Raw genomic sequence first — 21,440 nt, forward strand, 5'->3', positions numbered from 1 at the left:
CGTCCAATTCGGACTTGGTGGAAATGTTCAGTCCAGTATTGGACCACCAGTCGAGACCGTTACATCACGGTCCGATTCGAATATGCTACCATAAAATACCATTGAGCCCCCTTATCCCCCAGTCCCCCTCCACCCCCAACATACTTTAATTCAACAATAACATTAAAAAGGAAATAAAGGTGTAACGATACGTGTGCACTCCGGCTTTTTTCTTCAGAAGCTCATTTCCCTCCCACTTCAGGAGGGGGTTTTGCGGCTGAGAGCCGTCGTCCAGCAAGTGAACTCCTCCCTCTGTGACAATGGATGATCGTTTCAGAACATTTGCAGGCGTGGATTGCAGTCAGTTGGCTTGCAAGGTTCTTGAGATTCTCTTTCATTTTCCATTTTCGGGCGTATTGTTTGGTCGCATGTATTTCCTTGATCCTTTCACTCTTTTTCTTCTACTTCTAGGACCCTGAAGTTCCCATTGCATTACCGCTTGTTCATGCCCGTCCCTTTCACCTCCTCTAGGTGCCGTTCCGAGGATGTCCGCAATGCAGTCCTTGATCTCTTGCTCAGATCGAAGGACAATCTTCGAGCTACCGTGTTCAAATGTGAGGGAGAAAGGATATCCCCACCTGTATCTTGTGCCCTGTTCCTTGAGCCACTTTGTCAGGGGGCTGCAGAGGCGCCTCAGTGCCAGTGTAAGTGAGGATAGGTCCTGGAAGATGGTGATTTGCGCACCTCCCAGTGTAAGCGAGTCCCCGGATCTGGCCTTCATCAGGATCCTGTTTCTGTCCTGATATCGGTGAACCTTTGCTAGGACAGAGCGCGGTCCACCAGGGGGCCCACCAGCCCTCTGTATCCGCTCCGTTTTAGGTTCATCTATCTCCTCGTCTGCCATTAAGATCTTTATGATGTTGTGTATTGTGGTTTTGAGTGAGTCCTCAGTTTCCCCCTCGGATTCCGGAATTCCGAAAAAGCGGAGGTTGTTCCTTCTCTCTCTGTTTTCCAAATCATCCATTTTGAGGCGTATCTCCTCTTCCCTTTGTTCGATGTTACGAATCCTCATGTCCATTTGGGCTTCAAGGGTGTCAATCGAGGCCTGATTGTTCTCCACACCCTCTAACCTCTCCTCGAAATTGTCCATTCTCTGGGTGATCCTGTCGATTACCGCCCAGGTTGGCTCCAAGTGACTTTATCTCACTTAGCAATGCAGCAATGTCCCCTTTGGTGGCAGCAGCTCCCGCTTCCGCGGCGTCTGTTGACATTGTTGCTTTCCGTTCAGGATTCGGGGAGGATGGGGCGTAAGTGTATTTGGCAAGCCTACTTTTTGCGCTCATGGGGTGGGTCCCAGATCAGAGGAGGCACACGCCCCGTAGTCGGGGGCCTTACCCTCTTTGTCGGAGCGTGGGTTGGTGGGAGCAGGGTAGATCCAGGCGTTCAGGTGTTTGCGTGGCTCGTGACAAGGCCGGAGAGACGGCTGGGGGGTTCACTAAGTGGTCCACAATGGAGGGGGACTATTTGTGGCTCACTTTCCACTAGTTGGTAGTGTTCATGGGTCGTCGTTGATAGCCTGGAGTAGCACCACCAATGGAGGCTCTCTGGTTGGTAGACCGGGGAACAATGCTCAGTGCCTCTGATTTAGAGCGAGCGGTATTTATGCCCACCTAGCAGGTTGTCCTTGAGAATCCAAGGCACAGGGGACAGCACATTGGAGGGAGACAATCCACGTTGTTTGTATTCTGCGAGGCAAGCGCAGGGCGTGGTGTTTCCGGCAAAGTCTTGGGTGGGAGTATCCCCCAAAAGAGTGTCTTCGTCTGATTTGGGTGCTTGTTGCAGGGTTAGTAGCAGATGAAGGCTGGTGGAGGTAACGGTGCAATAAGGGTGACAGCCCTTGACGGCGCTTCTGGGTGCATCGTGGTGTGGCAGGAATCAAGGGAGAGCGTTGGCGAGGATCATATGCTCACTGATGGCCTTGATGCCCAGTGTCTTGTAGGTGGGGTATCTATTCAATCGTGGGTATGTGGGGCCCCAATGATTGAGGCCTATGTGTTTTACTGTCTTCTTTCCTCTCCCCTCTCCCCTCCCCTCTCCTTTATTTAGGCAATTGCGCTGTTTCCGCGCAGTCAGGTGAGTGTTGAGGGGTGGATGGGTCCGTGAGCGGATCTCTTCTTTATTCCGCGTACTCCTCTTCGAGCGCGGGTCTCTGGCGGGTCTCTGGCGCCGCGCCCGCAGGGCCTCTCGCGTGATACGCGGTCCCTCAGCGAGAGGAGAGGAGACGCGGCGCGCAGTTCCAGCTTCCCGCGACCGCTGGGGTGAAGGGGGGCACAGGGTGATCGCAGCTCACAGGGAGTGTTGGGAGGGGGGAGACGGCCGCGTACCTTTCTCCCTTAGGCGGGCTCGCCCTGTGATCCAGTGGGCGCTTCCTTCAGCGCGGGCACAGGCAGCACAGCGCCGGGTGTGGTGTTGGCGTCTCCGCTGGCCCCTCACGGGTAGAAAGCTGCTGTCTCAGGGGGAGAGGCAGAGGAGGCTCCACCAGTCCGGGAGGTCCGAGGCCTGCCACTCGTTGCTGCCCAGGGTACCGGAGCGCCGCAGGGCCGTCACACGTCACACGCGTGGGAAGGCACTTTTCTCAGCCTCCCGAGCTCCGTTTTGGATCGGATTTTTTGCCGGCATGGGGGGGTGATCTTCCGACTACTGCTCCACTATTTTGTTCATGGGGGGGTCCCAAGGAGGGGGCTCAATCCGCCTTATGGACCTACGGTGTCGGAGCTCACACAGAGGGAGGATCCATCCGTGCGCCCCCTGGTGGCCGATCCTCAATAGATTATTTCTAATTGGTAACAGGTTCTGTTCTGCCAGACGGCTCTAAGACTGATCTTTAATGTTGTTTATTATTTTCAGGGACACAGACAATAAACCAAAGGTGGATAGTATAGCTTTGTCTCTCCTGTAAGAATCTGTAATGTAAGTTATTAACATGTATATTGCCATGTGAGTTTTACTGTATTTATAATATCATTTTACATTTCTTCTACATTTAGGGCTAATTCATGGAATGGGTGCACCAAAAATGGGGATTTTTGCGCCATTCTGCCTGCAAATCCCCAATTGGCAAACAAGGATTTGCGGCAGAATGGCGCACAAATCCCTGTTTTTCGGCGCACAAATTCCATGAATCAGCCCGTTAATATGTACAAACTTTAATTCTAACATTGATCATCAAGAAACTTGAGTCCATACATTATGAAATGACACAGTGTATTGCATAACACAGGTTCTGAAACATTTATAAGATGCAATACAACCTTGTTTAGATGGGTGATTGGCTGATACATGTTCTGAATATGAAACACATTAAAGAAATGAAATGCAATGCATATATACAATGTCGACAGACAGGGTTAGATTCTGGTACGCTAATGTAGTTTCGATTTTTTGGGTGCAACAGGGATGCACATTTAAACATGTCCTCTTAACATCTACTTTCTTTGTAACGGTGGGAGGTTTTTAGCTGATAGAATGCATATTCCAAACATACCATGTCTGATTCAATAAACTGAATTCGATTTGCATTAAGGATTTACACTGCAAATTGGGTAAAATGAAAATGCCAAATTCTCTAAGTAGGCCATATTCATTGTTTCATGCATTCATTGTATCATTTGTGATAGCACCTTTCACTGTAATTATGGCCCCAACGTGCTTTTGGTTGAAAGCCATCGGAGGGACCGGAGCCCTAAAATGTTTTAGAATGTGCGAGGTGCTGTTATGCGTGTCCAAGACCCTGCTAGTCACCCATGTCTAAATGAAGTGTCTATGGCCGCAGTAGAGTTATACTATGGACTAAAGGAGGGGAATGTGTTTAAGGAGATAGAGAGTTAAGTGGTAAGCTACAGTTCACATTTTTGTCATTAAAAGTATCTTCATTCTTATGGCAGAGGGGATGTGCAATAGGGTTTGTGTTATATGTGAGTGCATGGTGTGTTGAAGTGAGCCTGTGCCTGCCGCTAAATTGCAATGCTGTGGTGTGCGAGAAGAGAAAAGGTGTAGCTGTACAAACAACAATGTCTACTTCCATGGTTCTTTCTATGTAGATGGAGTAGTGCTATGTTTCATTGGTGATCTAAGTGCTAGACAAATGCATAATACCTTAAACAATTAGGCTAAATGAGAGAGTTGGCTAACACAAATGGGTAACAGCAAGGTAAGGCTACCTTACACAATTAGACTAAATGTGGGCTATGTCTGACTAACAAAAATGGGCTAAAAACAGGTACGGTTACCTTGCACAATTAGGCTAAATCCAGGGTGTGGCTGACTAACGCCAATGGGCTAACGGCAAGGCTACCTTACACAGCTAGGCTAAAAGTGAGATATGGCTACCTTAAACAAAGGGATAAAAGCAAGGTAAGGCTGCTTTACACAATTAGGCTACATGCCAGAAATGTCTGACTGACTAACACAAATGGGCTAAAACAAGGTAAGGTTAACTTACACAGTTGGGCTAAATGTAAGAAAAGGCTACCTTAAACAAAAGTGCTAAAAACAAGGTAAGGCTACCTTACACTATTAGGCTAAATGTGACAAATGGCTACCTTAAACAAAAGGGCTAAAAGCAAGGTAAAGTTACCTTACACAATTAGGCTAAATGTGGGATATGGCTGACTACCACAAATGGACTGAAAGCATGGTAAGACTACCTTTATGCAGTTAGGCTAAATACGAGAAATGGCTACCTTAAAGAAAAGGGCCAAAAGCAGGGTAAGACTACCTTACACAGTTAGGTTAAATGTAAGAAATTGCTAACTTAAATAAAAGGGCTAACAGCAAGGTAAAACTACCTAATACAATTAGGCTAAATGTGAGACATGGCTACCTTAAACAAAAGGGCTAAAAAGCACAATTTGGCTACCTTACACAATTAGGCTAAATGCAGAATATAGCTTCCTTACAGAACTAGGCTAAATGCAAAATGTGGCTGACTAATCCAGTTAGGCTAAAATCCTGTAGGTATATGATATTAGGTAGTAAGAGTGGTTGGGTTTTACTGGAATGCAGTAATGGCTGCACTCCCCGCCAACACCCCACTTATCTTATCCATCACTGTAGGTTGTCTGCATCAGGCTTCCCAGGTAAACACAGGCAAAAACGGAGTGGAGGTGCTCAGTGGGAAACTGCCCTTTGTCTCTGTCCCTTAGCCGAGGGCTGCTCGGACAAGGCTGCCCTGGAAGGGCCTCTGAAATGCAGCTGTTCAAGCCACATGGGGTGCAAGGACCAATGAGATCCAAATGGACGAGCAGGGTAGGCGGGGGAATGCAGGTAGGGACAGATAATGGACGAAGGTGGATGGGAGAAGGGAGGGGGATGCAGGGAGAGATGGCTGCCAGGACAGAGGCGAAGAGACTCCTGACTGCCTGAACCAATTGCTAAGTTGTTGGGTGGGGGAAGGAGAAAAGCCAGAAACAAACAAAGGACTGTAGTGCAAAGGCAGAGACCTCTGCACCCAGACTAGCTCAAAAAAAGTATTCAGATTCAAAGGACCAAAAAAACAAATGAACCCCTCAGAAAACCAACAAATAGCCCAAAACACGATTGCAAAATATACACAAATACCTCCCAAAGGTACCAAAACCAAGCCCACAACCAGATTGGAACCATAATAAAGCACTCAGAAAGCATCAGCCAGGCCCTAAGACTGCTTACCTGTTTCTGTGTAGCATGGCTACATGTTACATTCAGGAAGGGAGGGGGAAGCAGGAAGAGATGGCCACCAGGACAGAGGCAAAGAGACACATGACTGCCTGAACCAATTGCTAATGGGTTGGGAGGGGGACAGACATTTTCTGATGATTGTGGAATTCTCTTCCTGTGAATTTTTCTTTCAGTCACAGAAGTTGTTAAAACGGTTCCATGTGATATAGTCGCGGCAAAAATTGCTGTGGTAACAAAATATCACATCAAAAATGTCGCCGTTTTTGCGCCGCAGTCCATGTAAAACATGCGGGGGACACCCCCGCAACCCCCGGACCCATTATACCATTCAAGGGGAGCAAGGGACACCCCCGCAACACTTGCTCCCCTAAAATGGTATAATGGGGCACTCTTTTACCGGGTCAAATGACGGCATTTTTGCCGCAATATTTTTTTACCGCGACATTTTTGCAGCGATTATATTACCTGATACCATTAAAACGTGTCTATCTACCATTGTTTTTCAGATAGGCCTGCAGTATAAAATATTGCTCTTCTGTGTGACATCTAAGATGTGTTCATTCTGTATTTTATTTCCTTATGTTTGATTTTAATAATACTTTGTATAATTAGTGTGCTGTCTTTGTGGCAGGGAACAATTTAGACAAAACATAAATATATATAAATCCAATGGGCTCTAAAAATTAATTGGAAAACCCTTCAAGCCTTCAGAACCTTTTCCTGGTAATTTCATGAGCACATTGTAGAGAGTACGGGTCTCACTGCTTACCATGTATGAAAGAATGTTATAAGAATTCCTGCATGCCATGTGGCTTGTCACATAGGGTGATGGGATCAACAGACTAGCAAGTCCAAACTATTGTAGTTAAAACATCTGTATTATTTGTAAATGCCCAAAGAAGGTTACCAGACATTTGGTCGAAAAAAATTGGTCGACCAGACAAATGGTCGAACCAATTTGGTCGAAAACCAAATGGTAGAATTTTTTATTTTTTTTATTTTCACTCCTTTTTTTTGGGGGGGGGGTTTGGGGGGGGTCCCCCCCAACCCCCTTTTTTTTCTAAAAAACCCTTTTTTTTTAAAACGAAAACCCGAAAAATAAATATATAATAAAAAAAAAACATTCGACCATTTGGTTTTGGACCAAATTGCGTCGACCAAATGTCATTCAACCAGTTTTAATTCGACCAAATGTCTGGACACCCCAAAGAATGGGCAAACAACAAACAACATGGGTCTTCATGAACTAAAATAGAAGGAATATTCTCTCAAGAGTCTGGGTTGTGCCTAAGGAAAGTTAATGGAGGAATAGGGCTCTTGGCATGGGGAAAATAAAGTGCTAAGCAAAAGTTCCAGATAAATTGGTACTGGGTACTCTCTATAATCCTTTAAAGCAGCATTCTCTCCCTCAATCTCAGTCTTGTATTTTAGGGTTTCTAACACCCTGGGAACAGCAGCCAGGCACGTTCATCCTTTGGCTCCCGGTTTATTCATCCTTTGGCTCCCCGGTTTGTTCATCCTTTGGCTCCCTGGTTTGTGGACGTGGACCCCTTGCTCACTATTCTTAGAGAGGCACAGATCCACCCTACTGATGAGGTCCAACCAGACCGAAACACGTGTCTGGGGTTTCTGTTGGTACTCTTGTTCAGAGGAGAATTGCCTCGCATTTCGGTGCTGGACTGCCCCAGGGCAGGACAAAGACTGATATGTTTGGGATATTTCTTCTCTGTGAAAGATAGTGAGCTAAAGACTCTGGGTAAGTCCCTCGTAACCAGGACTAATGTCTGGCAGAGGGACTCCCAGGACCCCCCTTGTTAAATCTGCATATTTAAGTAACTTTGGGTCTCACCCTAAGTTACTAGGGGAATCCAGACGTGGACCCCTTGCTCACTATTCTTAGAGAGGCACAGATCCACCCTACTGATGAGGTCCAACCAGACCGAAACACGTGTCTGGGGTTTCTGTTGGTACTCTTGTTCAGAGGAGAATTGCCTCGCATTTCGGTGCTGGACTGCCCCAGGGCAGGACAAAGACTGATATGTTTGGGATATTTCTTCTCTGTGAAAGATAGTGAGCTAAAGACTCTGGGTAAGTCCCTCGTAACCAGGACTAATGTCTGGCAGAGGGACTCCCAGGACCCCCCTTGTTAAATCTCCCTGGTTTGTTTGGCCTTGTCGAGGAGGGAGAAATAGTAGTGCAGTTTTTCTTCCAAAAGGGTGCCTAGGTCCTCCTCTGATATTTTTCCTTCTTGGAGGCAACTGCTTCCCAGCTGGTCGGTGGAAGCATGGAGGAAAGTATTTTTGTTTCCCTGAGGACTAAATCGCCTGCGCCTGCCTATCCTTACCTGCCAGGACCTCAGTCCCATTCTCTTTCTTCACCTCACTCAGCATGAGGCAAACTCCCTTCCACATGCTCATTGCTCCTCCCAGCACCTGTCCAGGATCAACCTGGCCCACTGGAACGTACCTGGTCTGACTATCTTCACCTGGCTCCTCCTCTCTATCACGACTCTCCCCTAGCTGTTTCCCAACCTCTTCCTTACTGACACTAAGCTCCATCCTCCTGCATCTTTATCCAGGTCGGGTATCTTCTGACATGGCCTCACCCAGCCTCCTGCCTCCTGGGTCTTTAACCTGATCTATCTGCCCCCGGTCTGGCCTGGGCTAGTTAGCCTACAAACCCCGATTCCTGGGCCTTAATGCCACACAAATTCTCCATTACCTGGCACCCCGTGCCCCCCGTCCCAGGCAAACCTCGTCCATGTACTCTTCATCTTTTCCATTATCTTCCAAACTCCTATCTAGAACTGCTCCTTCTTCAAGCTCTAACCTTCTCTCTCCAAACACCCACACTGCCTGACTGACTCTGTGAGCATTCATAGCCCTGTTTATTCCCCTGGCCCTGCTTATCCTCTCCTTGCCTTGACTCTTTGTGAGGGTCTGCAGTGTCTCCTGAAATTGCTGAGGAGCTGGGACTGGCTTGCCCTCGCAGGCTCACCGGAGCTTACTCTGGTTTTGAAAGGGTCAGACAGAGCCATTCTTTGACCTCTCTAACATCTTGGAATTCCCTTTTCTGTTATTGCAAAACATTGTTTGGGAAGGTCAGAGCTCACTTGCTTCCCAGGCATGTGTACCTGATATTGGTAAAACACTTGATCACACTTTTAATCCCTCCAAATTGAAAGATGTGTTTGTCCTCACTAGAATGTCAACTTTATATCACTCATGAAATAACAATTCGCCAGCAGTCAATGGATTGGTAAGTTTGTTTCAATTGTGAGCACAACTATGGCTGGAAAACTGCAGACTGAAAATATTGGATCACGAGTGGGAACTCAGGGCATGGGGAGAATCTCACTGAGCCTTTGAAGTGAGTGCCTTCTACCACAGGATGCTTGGCAAAAGTAACATTGTGGGTTTTAAAAGTATCTTCTGTACAAAGTTGACTTTCAATGATCTGTGTACTTGCTTTGCTTCTCTAGCATTTTGCACCTGGCCTGTGGTTCCCTCAGCTGTGGAAGGGTTTATACAGATTCTTCCTAGCATGGTCCCTGACCCCTGCCATGTGAAGGGGGAAAAGAGAGGGTGACCAGGGGGGTCATCACAGATATGCACCTTCAGGTCCATAGAGCCAGGCCAGTCAGGGGTATATGTCTTCAATCATAACACACGAGGGGTGCGTATTGGCCAAGGCAGGGCATGCTGTGTCTGTCTCTCATGAAAACAAGAGCTTTTCAGCCTCATCCCAACTGAGGGAAGCATGGAGGGAAATGCAGAGAAGCACTTGTTCCACCACATCTTCACCTCCTCATGGGACAGAAGGAGATATTGCACAGTGCGGGAACCCCACACAGGAACGTTGCACCTGAGGTTTCCAGAGAAGCTTCCCACTGCATCTTGACTGTGTGCAGACATGGTTCAGAATGGGTCGGGAAATGGCCGACCAATGGAAGCGTTATCAGTCGAACCTTTCCCTCTGGACGTCATGTCTCCATTCATGTTAGACCCTCAGTGCTTGCACTCCCCCGGATGGGGGCCTTTGTACATATGTCCTTATGCATATCTGCATTTCCTGGAAGTTCATATGCATCATTTAATTTTCAGTACTTAAAAGCGCGGGTGGCCTTGGGCACTCAATCAAAACCTGAGAGGGATTGATGTTAGGTTTTGAACTATACTACTGGCATTGCTCTAAAGAATCCCATAATCCATTGTTTTTCAGGCTCCCATGCCATTAAAGAAGGGGACAGATCTTACACAAATCAGACTTGTCCCCACCCCAAAGGGGCTGTCAAGCCTGAACTGGTAGGTCACATCCCTTCTGTAGAAGACTACAAGCTATGCCAGACATGTCCCACCTCATGGGGGTGGGGGGGTCACCGGGAAGCTATAGCGTGGCTCTCTAGGCACATCAAGCGGGTGTCCCATGTATGTGAATATCTGTTCCATTTGAGGAGAAGGGGTAAGGCAAAATGTGAGAGGGATGGATGGAAGGTGTTCACTGAAAGTAAGTCTCTGGCCTTGCTCATACGTTCCTAGTTACGTATTATCTAGCGCGCGCACGCACGCACGCACGCACGCACGCACGCACGCACGCACGCACGCACGCACGCACGCACGCACGCACGCACGCACGCACGCACGCACGCACGCACGCACGCACGCACGCACGCACGCGCACACACACACACACACACACACACACACACACACACACACACACACACACACACACACACACACACACACACACACACACACACACACACACACACACACACACACACACACACACACACACACACACACACACACACACACACACACCCCCCCCCCCCCCCCCCCCCCCCCCCCCCCAGAATACAAGTTATTGCTGGGTTATTTCAGAGCGGCCGTTACCATCGTGTCTCCTTCTGTCTTAGCAAAAGCATATGACATGATTATATCTGAGATTGTAGAAAAACATTGGAGGATGTCATCTGGGTTGAGAGTTGCACTACACTGACACAATACTACTTGAATGACTCGGATAAAAAATCACGAAGGTAACTCAGCGCGTAATGCACGCACTTCAGAGAATCTCTCTTTGATTTGAGAGTTTGGAACTCGCAGCTTTTAATCGACTGAATGACAACGGCACTACCTATTACAGCGCTCCAGAGACAGAGGGTTCTGGAATGAGGCGCTATGCAACAATTGATATGAATAAAGGTTGATTACACGAACCATTCAGAGGAGCTCCACCGCAGGCAAATAGCAACAGTGGAATAGGTAGGCGGATCTTACCTTCCAGATTCAAAGGTAAACCAAGTGCAGTCGCGGCCGTATCTCCTGAGGGAGCTGAGCGGCCACATGACCAGCTTGACCTTAGCGTTGTGGATGTCCCACAGGTAGATGTTCTCGTGGGTGATCTGCATCGTGCATTCCCCGTAGATGTCCAGGTTTGGCGTAGGCATGAGGTACACGTTGAATCTCTCTGAAAAGCGGGAAAAGGGGGGATTACATGCAGCACAAACGTTTATATGAATATAACGGCAGCGCATTTCATTTTTTCTTCGCTTTGAACGTGCTGCTGCTACCCTGACATGAAATCAATGTCTCTGCCAACTTGCCATCCACATGGACTGACCTCCGTTGTGTGGCGGATCGCCGTTATCCAATCAAACAGCATCACACACATGAGTGACTGAAAGGTGACAGTAATGCCAATTCCATCGGCCTCTGGTGCGCGCATAAGCAGCATTTTTTAGGTGTCCCTTCTGTGTCGTTTCTTTTTTTCGTTAAATTCTATGTGGCTTTTCCTTTTATTTCTCCTGCTTGCCATTTTCTCCTGCCACACTTCCCCCATATGCAGTTACTTTACAGTCTGTATCCAGTGCTGTTGCTAGGCATATGTCAGCCTTTTAGTATATCCTCAAATCAAAGCTGCAAGGCACCCCAGTGGCAGTTAAATCCTCATACGTATTTATACAGAGTGATATACGCCACAACTCATTGGCCATATTTTCTTCCTGTCTACAAATGATATGATATGATACAGCATTTATAACTCGCCTATGCACAGGTGTTTCAAGGCGCGACGAGGCAAGGGAGGGGAAACAGAGGGAAGACAGAGATAGCAATCCTACTAGGCCAGGTGACATTGAGATTCTGCAAGTGCAGGGGAGGGGGACAGGGGAAAAGTGCGAGGGGCAAGGGGAGGGGGCAGTGCAGTACATAGGACAACAGTAAAATAAATAAAGACAATAAATAATAGATACAAGTGAAGCCAGCTGGCGGCAAGTGCAGGGGTAAGTGCAGACGTCAGGCGTCAAGTGCTAGTAGGGGCTGTAGGGATACAGAAACAGTCCCTGAGTGCAAGGGTTGCCAGGGGGGCAGTGCAGGTGTGCAACTGCCGGGGAGGGGACCTGGGCCCGAGATCAGAGGGTAGCCAGGTAACCAGTGCAATTTCAGATTCAGTCAGGAGGTCAGCAGGGGAGAGTAGGAGAGAAGGCAGAAAGCAAAGTGGGAGGTCTTGAGGCGCTTCCGAAACCAGAGATGATTCTCCTCAAGTTTCAATGAGGCAGGGAGGCTGTTCCAGAGGGAGGCCCCAGCAGAAGAAAGAGATCTACCACCAACTCGCTGCTTGGAGAAGCGACTGACCCTGAGGGAGTTGGAGGCGGATGAGAAGGAAGATATTTAGGAAGAGAGAGTTGAAGATATTGGGGCCCCAGGCTCCAGAAGGCCTTGTGGACAATGCAGAGATTTTTGAATTGAATCCTCGCCACCAATGAGAGCCAGTGCAGAGATTTCAGTCCTGGAGAGATACGATCCATGGGCTTGATGCCAAGGACAAGTCTTGCAGTCCTGTTTTGGATGAGTTGCAGAGGGTGGGGAGTAGAGGCAGGCAGATTTAGAAAGAGGCTGTTAAAGTAGTCCAGTCTATAGAAAACCAGAGCTCTAGAGACAGTGAGCTTCTGTGGGAAGGAGAGGAAAGGAAGATTCTCTCTGAGGAGGTGCAGCTGTTAGTGTGACTTTTTAAAGACGTCAGAGATATGAGGAGAGAAGGAAAGGGTGGAGTCGAAGATGACCCGAGGTTTTTATCCTAGAGCAGGAAGAGGGCCATATGAGTGACAGGAAAGGAGGGAGCAGGTGTGCCGATGAGGCGAATCTAGGTCTTACTGGCATTAAGGCAGAGATCATTGGTGGCACACCACTCCACTCCTGGATGGGGGACAGACAGGCAGAGATGTGAGAAGGAGAGGAGGTGGCAGAGGGGAGCCTTAAAATGAGTAGAGTGTCATCCGCATAGCACTGAAATTGGGGCAGAGAGCGGCAATGCAGTGGGCAAGAAGTTCCAGTTATTGGTTGAAAAGCCAGGGAGAAAGGGTAGACCCCTGGAGGACACCACAGCTAGAGATAGAGAAAGAGGAGAGGAAGGACCCAAGTTGGACCTGGGAAGGTCGATCAGAAAGGAAGGAGGTCAGCCAAGCCAGGGCCTGATCAGTGATACCCAGGTTATCAAGGAGACGGTTGAGCAGGTTGGCATGGTTGACTGTGTCAAAGGCAGAAGAGAGATCAAGTAGGATGAGGACACAGGGGGTGTTGGAATCAAGGTTGGAGAGCAGGTCTCTCATGAATGTTCAGGAGAGCAGTTTCCGTGCATCTGGCAGCTCTGAAGCCAGACTGATGGTCATGGAGACAGCCAACATATTCAGAGTGAAGATTAAGCTGGGAAATGGCCAGCTTTTCCAGGAGTTTGCCTAGTAAAGGAGATTGGACGATAGTTAGCCGGGCAGGAAGGGTCGGCATAGGGTTTCTTAAGAAGAGGGTGCACAAGGGAGTGCTTCAGGGTGAGGGGAAGAATCCAGTGGTGAAGGAGAGATTGCAGGAATCAGCCAGAGCAGGAGCCAGTGTGTCAATGTGGTCCTTGATGGTTTTGGAGAAACAGGGGTGAACCTGTTTAGACCAGACTTTCATAGATCAGACTTGTCTAGAAACCTTGTCTGAACAGAACAGGGGAAAGGCAGGGAAAGAGGGAGCAGAGGAGGCCGAAGAAGGGCCAGAGGAAAAGCAGGGTGTAGAGGGAGGAGAGGGAGAGGAAGAGAGAGAGTTTTAGAGATGAAATGAGAAGCCAGGGCTGTACAGAGGGCCTGGGAGGGGACAGGAGAGGTCGAGACTGCAGCCGGATTGGCCAGCTCCTTGCAGATTTTAAAGAGTTCGGCTGAGTTGTTAGATGCCAGGGAGACGCAGGCTTGGATATGGGCTCTCTTCTTGGTGCGGAGGGAGAGCCGTTATTGCCTTTGGACCAGGCGCCAGGCCAGTTTGTCAGAGGATATACCAGAAGCACAATGTTTAAAGACCTTGGCCGTGAGGCCAGCGGTGCGGGCTGCACTCCTATATCCACTTAGAAGTGGCTTATTTCAAGTGAGTCAGAAAATCAATCTCACTGGTACACACAATCTGATGCAGAATGCTTGTGTTATATATATACGATTTATTCAAACAAAAAAGCAATTGTTGTCAATTAATATCTCCTCTTAATGCAAATGCTTTCTGGGATAGGCCAATGCATTTCGGACTAAATCCTTCATCAGGGCCTATATATAGTCATAAGTTACACAAGTTAAAGTCACAGTAATACCAAAAAAAATAATTAAAACAAGCAATATCAAATTCATAGTCAAAGTTGTCAAGTATGCACACAGGTGCAAAACATAGCAGTCAATGAATACCACATTACCAGAGCGTTTATCCCACATATAAATAAGTAAATATGCATCACCAATAACATGAAATAAAAGTGCCACCATTTCAAACCCATCAGTGCACAAACCAGAAGAAATATTAAATATACGTACGGAAAAGAGGAATGTTGAAATATTGAGCGTATAACCATACCAAAGGAGAGAAGACAGAAATGTCATTTAGTCATTACCCACGGTCACATAATGCTAGGGAACGGATATTTACACTAACCTGGTCTCCCTGTAAATAAATGAAGCCTTCAAAAATGGCTGTGCGTTCACTAGCAGAGATTGCAGTATTTCCTCTGGCACGAACGATTTTCAAAACAACAATCTATAAATATATGTATCCATTAGGTACTCATATAGGGTCTACTCTTCTTATCATCCATACTGCTGGAGGCACGAGCTTACCTGATGCTGTGTATACACTCGTCTCAATACACGGTGAAGCCGCAGAAACTCGCGTTTCACTGAATGTCTACTGTTGTTTAAAGATTACCATGGAACCCCCATGGTGCTAATGCCTTTGCTAGGCCAACCAAAAATGGCGGCCATATTGGAGTGGTGTATTCGCTGCCTATCTCAAATGAATCTTAGTGGAAATTCGAGTGTACATCACAATAATACATAAATCCTCTAATTTAGGATTGACACCTAAGCCTGTGCGTCCTAATTCTGGAATATAGATGAAAAAATAAACAACGGTATCTGGAATCACTGCTGTCTGAAATCCTCAAGTGTGGCAGTGCTAGTGCCTCATTATTAAAGAATGTATCAGAGAAAGTGTATTATAAACAAAATACCAGAAGCACGCCATTTTCTCTCAGCCACCCTGCAATTGTGTTTAAGGGTGATGAGGCCTGAGTCATAGCAAGAGTTGCACTTTGCTTTGGGCTTCAAGCGGATCCTCATGACAAGGGCAAGAACATTGAGAGTATCAAATATAGCAGAGTGGAGCATGGAAAGGGCTGTGTCAGGGTGTGAGTCAGCCAAGGGGGGAGGAAGGGTTAAGAAAGTGGCAGCGAAAGCCTTCACTGACACACGCTTCATGGGTCGGATAACTGAGAAGGTAGGTGGCAGTGCTGGAGCTGGCTTGGCCTGAGGGGTAGAGAGGGTGAGATGAGAGGAAAGGAGAAAGTGATCATTCCATGAGAGAGGAGTGGTGAGAGGGATCGAGGGGTGAAGGTCAGAAGAGATCATAACATCCAGAGTGTGCCCTGCGGAGTGAGTCGGGCCAGAGGGGAGAATAGAGAGTGAGAGAGAGTCGCAGAGGTCACGAAAGAGTCCAGTGGAAGGACAGGAAGCATCCAAGTGGATGTTGACGTCTCCAAGAAGGAGGAGTTGAGTGGTTGAGACCAGGAGGGAAGAGGAGAGGTCTGCCCACTCATAGAGGAAGGAGGAGCTCTGACCAGGTGGCCGATAGATGGTAGCCACAGTGAGAGAATGACAAGGAGAGAGAGAGAGCCTGCAGACTAGGCATTCGAAAGAGGAGTAGGCCTGTGTAGGAATGACAGAGGAAGGAATCCACTCAGGAAAGATCAGGCATACACCACCTGCGGAACGGTTGGTTCTGGGCACGGAGAGGATCTTGTGGGCATCAGGGAGGAGAGTGTCAAAGCACATGACAGAGTTGGTTGTGAACCATGTCTTGGTGAGACAGAGGACATCGAGGTCAAGTTCATCAATGAGGGAGAAGATGTCAGAGGAGTGTTTGCCAGCAGAGCGAGAGTTTAGAGTGGCAATATGGAGAAGGTTGCCATCCTTGAAAGACTTTCGGGGAGGTGTACAAATCAGAGGTACGCCCTGTGGAAGTGTAGAAGAAGCCTGAGGGGGGTAGAAGAGGAAGGACGTGAGGGCAAGGTAGCCAAGGGGGAGAAAGCGGGGGTGGGCAAGGAAGCAGTGGAGGAGAAAGAGAGGACAGTAGAAGAAAGGAAATTGATGAGGCGCAGGAAGCGTCGATCGACGAGGAGAAGGTTGACTTTAGGGCCTTGGACCAAGACGGTACCATTCAAGTAAACATTTATGATGACCTTAGGGGAGTGGAAGGAGGCCAAGAGGGCCTACCACCGGGTGCAACCATTAATGGGAGAGGAGGAGAAGGGAGCGAGCACAGAGACCATATGTAGATTCCATAGGCTCGTCGAGGGAACGACAAAGAGGATGTCGGTGAAAGTTTGCCTGGAGGAGGCACTGGTATAGGTGTCAGCGATAGGGAGGCCTCGGTTGGAGACCAGGATGTCCTTTTTAAATTTCTTCCTACCAGATTTAGTGAGGAGCGCAGGATAGTCGATACAGAAGCAATTAGAAAAGATAGGAGAGACCGAGAGCACCATAGAGTATGTGGGGAGAGGAGAGAAGAGGAAGGGAGTGGGAAGGGGTAGTGGAGAACAATAGGGAAGGACTCAGGGCAGGGAGCAAGTAGACGAGACAGAGAGAGATAGCTTGTCAGTATCAGATAGCTTCTATGGAAGTGGCTAACTCTGTGATACAGAATACATTGAATCCTCGGCGCACATCTAATTTAGATCATGTGTGGCAAATATTAACACACATTTAAAAACAAATATGTAGACTTAGATCTATCGATGCAGAAAATCAAGTCTTCCTATTGTTCCTTATGGATTATAAGCAAGCAGTGGAAAACACACACATGCCATTTTAGTATTACATACTGAATGCCCAAAAAGGGAGTTGTTTGTCTCATAAATGAGTTCAGATGTCCCACATGTGTCATTCAAACCAACAGTTGCTTGGTCTGTCCAAATCTTCAGTGTCTTTCTTTCCTGACGCATTGTATTTTTAGAGTCTGTGATAACAACACATGAACCCTAAGAATTGGACAGATCTCTGGGGCACTTCACAAGACCTTATGCCAGGTCAAATGTTTAAAGTCATATGCTGCAAAGCAATGATATTACATGGATATTAAAATCAATGTTGAGTCAGGCTTCGCTACCCAATGAATTTCAGTGTGTAGTCGCAAGAAGGGCCGGACTGGGGCATAACATTTGCTCGGGCACAAATGAAAATGTGGCCCACAGTTGTAAATGGCAATTAATTCCTTTTGTGACAGACTGAGTAGTAGCCAAGGGGGAGGCTTCTGATAAAATGTGATACAAATAGTGTATTTTAAAGAATATTCATTCAGTAACACTAGTCAAAAACCTCATGGTGAAGTAACTTATCAAACTGGGCCACATGGGCCACAAAAGTGCCCCACTTTGATAAAACAAACTGGCCCACACTAACATTGTTGGTTCGGGCATTGCCCTATTGCCCTGTAGGCTACTCCGAGCATGGTTGCAAGCCGTCTTTTACAAAACAACCACTTGACTCAACTATCCAATTTCCACCCTATTTCACAAATGTCTTTCATGGACAAACTACTGAAGAAATCCATGGTCTCTCAGGTGCAGGAGTTTGCTGAGAAAATTGGCCTCCCCCATCAGCAGCGGGCATGCTTTAGTCATGTTCTGGGTACTGCTTTTGATTGATATACAGGATGATCTGAGTGCAATCACTGAAACAGGGGAGGCTGCAGCACAGATCGTTTTGGACATGTCCTCAGCTTTCGATATATTGTATCACAAGAACTCGTTGGACCACTGTTAGGACAGAAGTCCTTTATTGGGGTTCTCTGGTTCCATTTTATGGAAACACCGAACATTTGCATTCTCCCCGCTGGCTTTCCTAGATCTCTGACTTTATTCCTGTGGCCTGAGGGATTTTTACTGAGGTCCCCCTGTCACTGCAATCCATTTATATCTGCTGTTCTATGGTATCCCATAGGGCTCCAAGGACAGGGGTGCTTTGTAAGCACAAAATTGTGGACACAGGATGATTCTAAAATCCTAAAAGTGGGTCGGTGAGTAGGCTGGTGGCAGTTGTAATTTAGTTTTGGCTTCAGCATAGGTGTAGTGATATGCAATGTATTTACAGCCCAATGCACCAGAAGGGTAGCCATTGGTATATGAATGTATTTGATACGCTCTACTCATGGCCATTTAGTTTTGGGCCATCTCTTTTTTTTCTGGGACATGAGAAGGACTAAAATGGCTATTGTGATGATATGGGAACACTCTGAGCCCAGTCGTGCCCAGCCCTGCATCCTCTGGAGGGATTTAAAGGTGTCTAAGCTGGTGGTCAGCCGAAATTAAGCCCGATACACACCCTGCATGGGTAGACGTAAGTGGTTTGAGGTTTTTAGAGTGATCCTGATTGGATGAGCACCAAAGTCTTTGGGTTTTTTCATGGTGTGCAATTTCAGGGCTGGCAGGGGCCAACTTTGGAGTGAATATGTTTATCAGTGGAATACCTTGTCCATTGCGCAGATTCTTTCCTACATTGCTGCAGGATTGCCAAAACATGGGATGCTATTTCTGGGGACCAGTTATGGCTATATTGGCCAGACCCTGGACTCTTTGTCCTCTCACCAGGTTTCTTATTTGGCTGCTTGAATCTCTTCCTGGGCTTTTCCTCCTAAACTTGTCCTCCTTGTCACCTGGATTATCTGTCCTCTGCTGGGACAATTTCTAGGTTGCTGCTGTGTTGTCTCTCTGCAAAATTCTCCCAGACCAAACACCTCATGGTAGGGAGCCTCCCTGTACTAGAATAATGGTGGATGACCCCTACTCCACCTTAGCTTGTTCTTGGGCCATCCCAGGTCACCCTATCCTTTGCTTCAAGGAATACTGGATTCTTCTCTGAGCCCTGTAGAAAAAGCTCTCTACTTACCTGGTTCTCCCACTGTTTCAGAGCCAAATCCTCAGTGACCAGCGCTGTAAGTACTTGTCCCATTGTCCTGAGAATAGTGGAGTTTTAACGTCTGCCTACCATGAATGATCATTGTCTTACGCTGGTCTGAATCCTCCTGGGCATCCACCCCTCTCCTGATAGCGGGGCCCCAAACCAGGAACGGGAGCTCTTCCATGGGGTTTCCTCTAGTGTTACATGTGGTTGGTTGCTTATTTGGCTTCACATGTGGGGTGCCTGGCTTTAACCCATAAGAAGATACAACGCCCTAGTTTCAATTGATCTACTCTTCAGAATACCTTGCAGCTCACTCGTGCACTTAATTGGCCTTGTAGTGTATGTCCTTTACAACTTGGAACAGAGTGCAAGTCATTCATTCACACATTGACGTCAATTTCATTGCAAAGGATACACTTGCAGTGAAATAGAAAGGTTGGAAGTTGGACAAAAAACGAAACCCATTCATACATTAAATACAAAACATTATCCCTCCTGCTGGGAGGGCCCTCAAGGTCACCGCAGCTCTCCTGGAAGACTGACACACACATACACATGTTAGTCTCAGTCATGGGACTCACGCCTGTGCCGTGGTCCCTATTTGTTCACTAGTAATGCGGTGCATCACCTGACCTGGGTGACATCCCACGTCATAACATCCCATCCAACCACCATAAACAAACAACAGGACAAATAACAACACATCAACCCTTGACCTTAACAACCCTCTATTATTCAAGCACAACGTCCCGGATCGTCCCAGTGACTTCCGATCCGGCTGACATGGTAGCAGGATGGTGGTCCTTCTTGCATGGTCACCTGTTCGCTCTCCTCTTCCTGCTTATGCTCCTGTGCAAACCTCTCTTCTTCAGGTACTGGCCAGCCATTCATTTTGGGGTGCTCTCCTTCACTGTTGCCTTGGAAGTGTCAAAACCAGCTGCAGTTCTGGGTGAGCGACTCCGGACCTCTCACTGCAGTGGTCATGGACCCCTGTTTGCTGGCAACCATCCAGGTGCTGGTGTCGCCGGTGTCACGTACTTGACAATACTGAGTGCCCCATATCCATCGCATTTTCCTCCAGCCTTCGTTTGACCCTTTCTCAGGCATTTGCTCTTTCCTGTGCTTCTCTTATCCTGACGGGATCTGGCATTTCGAGACATCTAGGCTCGTGTTCTGGGATGAGGGAATGCACCTTACGACCTAGGAATGCTTCTGCGATGCAACACCAGTGAAAGAGTGTGATGTCCTCCGGTAAACCATCAGGAACAAAATCAAAACCTGCTCCAGAGGCTTCTCCTTGTCTACTACTAAGCAGAATGCCTTGTTCAGCATCCGCATAAACCTCTCCATGTCTCCATTTGCCGGCGGCCAGGTGATATACCAGTGTGAGACCCTGTAAAATTGCATAAATCACGTTAACTCATCACTCTAAAAGCGTGGCCTGTTCTCTGACTGGACCGATTCCAGGATTCCGTAGGCCATGAACAGCTACTCGAGTATTGGGATTACAGCTCCAGTCTCTGTAGACACAAGTACCCCCACCACTGCGTACCACAGAAATTCGTCCAGGATGATGAGGAAATGCTTCAATTGAAGCACTGTACTGAAATCCTTGCTGAGCGGCAGCCACAGCACTGTAGTCCACTACAGGGAGGCAAGGGAGGGTTCTTTCACCTTCAGCCGGGCCGTCTGGCACCACACACAGTGTGCAAGTGCCTCCTCCACCATGGCCTCAAGATCAGGGCACCACACCTTCTTGTGGAGACACTCTTGGTTTAGTTGGCCCCTTGGTGGCCACCATGGGTGAGATCCAGGACCTGTCACTGCAGTTCAAGGGGAGCGACCAGCTGGGTACCATGTAAGAGTACACCGCTGTAGCCCACATAAGAGTTCTCCCTTTAACATCCAGAGTCCCTGGATAAACGATTGAGCTTCAGGAGTCCTTGGTTGTGTCACTAAGAAGAACAATTTCCACTGGCCAGACTGTAGCTGTGTCACCAGTTCTTGGATCCCCACATCCGTGTGGGTAGCTTCAGCAATGTCCTCCAGAGACATGGAATTTGGGACGGCAGCCCTGGTGACTATCACAATGAATCCCCCCATGTTCACATCAGCCTCATCAGCTTCAGTCTCCTGCCGCGCCGGATGTCTCAACAGGTAGTCAGCAGGGTTGTCAGTCCTGGCCCTGAACTGCAGTGTAACACTTTATTTATTTATTTATTTATGACATTTATGTAATATCCAGATGTGGGGTTTCACACCGTTT

At 47.7% G+C, this 21,440-nt stretch overlaps 1 protein-coding gene across 1 annotated transcript in view; it reads right to left on the reverse strand.

Annotated features, from left to right (window-relative positions):
- DOK6 (docking protein 6) overlaps positions 1-21,440 on the reverse strand; it is a 2,936,428-nt gene that overhangs the window by 1,219,169 nt on the left and 1,695,819 nt on the right. Inside the window, exon 5 of the mRNA XM_069620782.1 lies at positions 10,983-11,172. Within this exon, the coding sequence (XP_069476883.1) occupies positions 10,983-11,172 (190 nt within the window). The remainder of the gene's footprint in view (positions 1-10,982; positions 11,173-21,440) is intronic.

This window comes from Ambystoma mexicanum, chromosome 5q, assembly GCF_040938575.1.
Source record: "Ambystoma mexicanum isolate Mex_15411 chromosome 5q, UKY_AmexF1_1, whole genome shotgun sequence".
NCBI classification, from domain to species: domain Eukaryota; kingdom Metazoa; phylum Chordata; class Amphibia; order Caudata; family Ambystomatidae; genus Ambystoma; species Ambystoma mexicanum.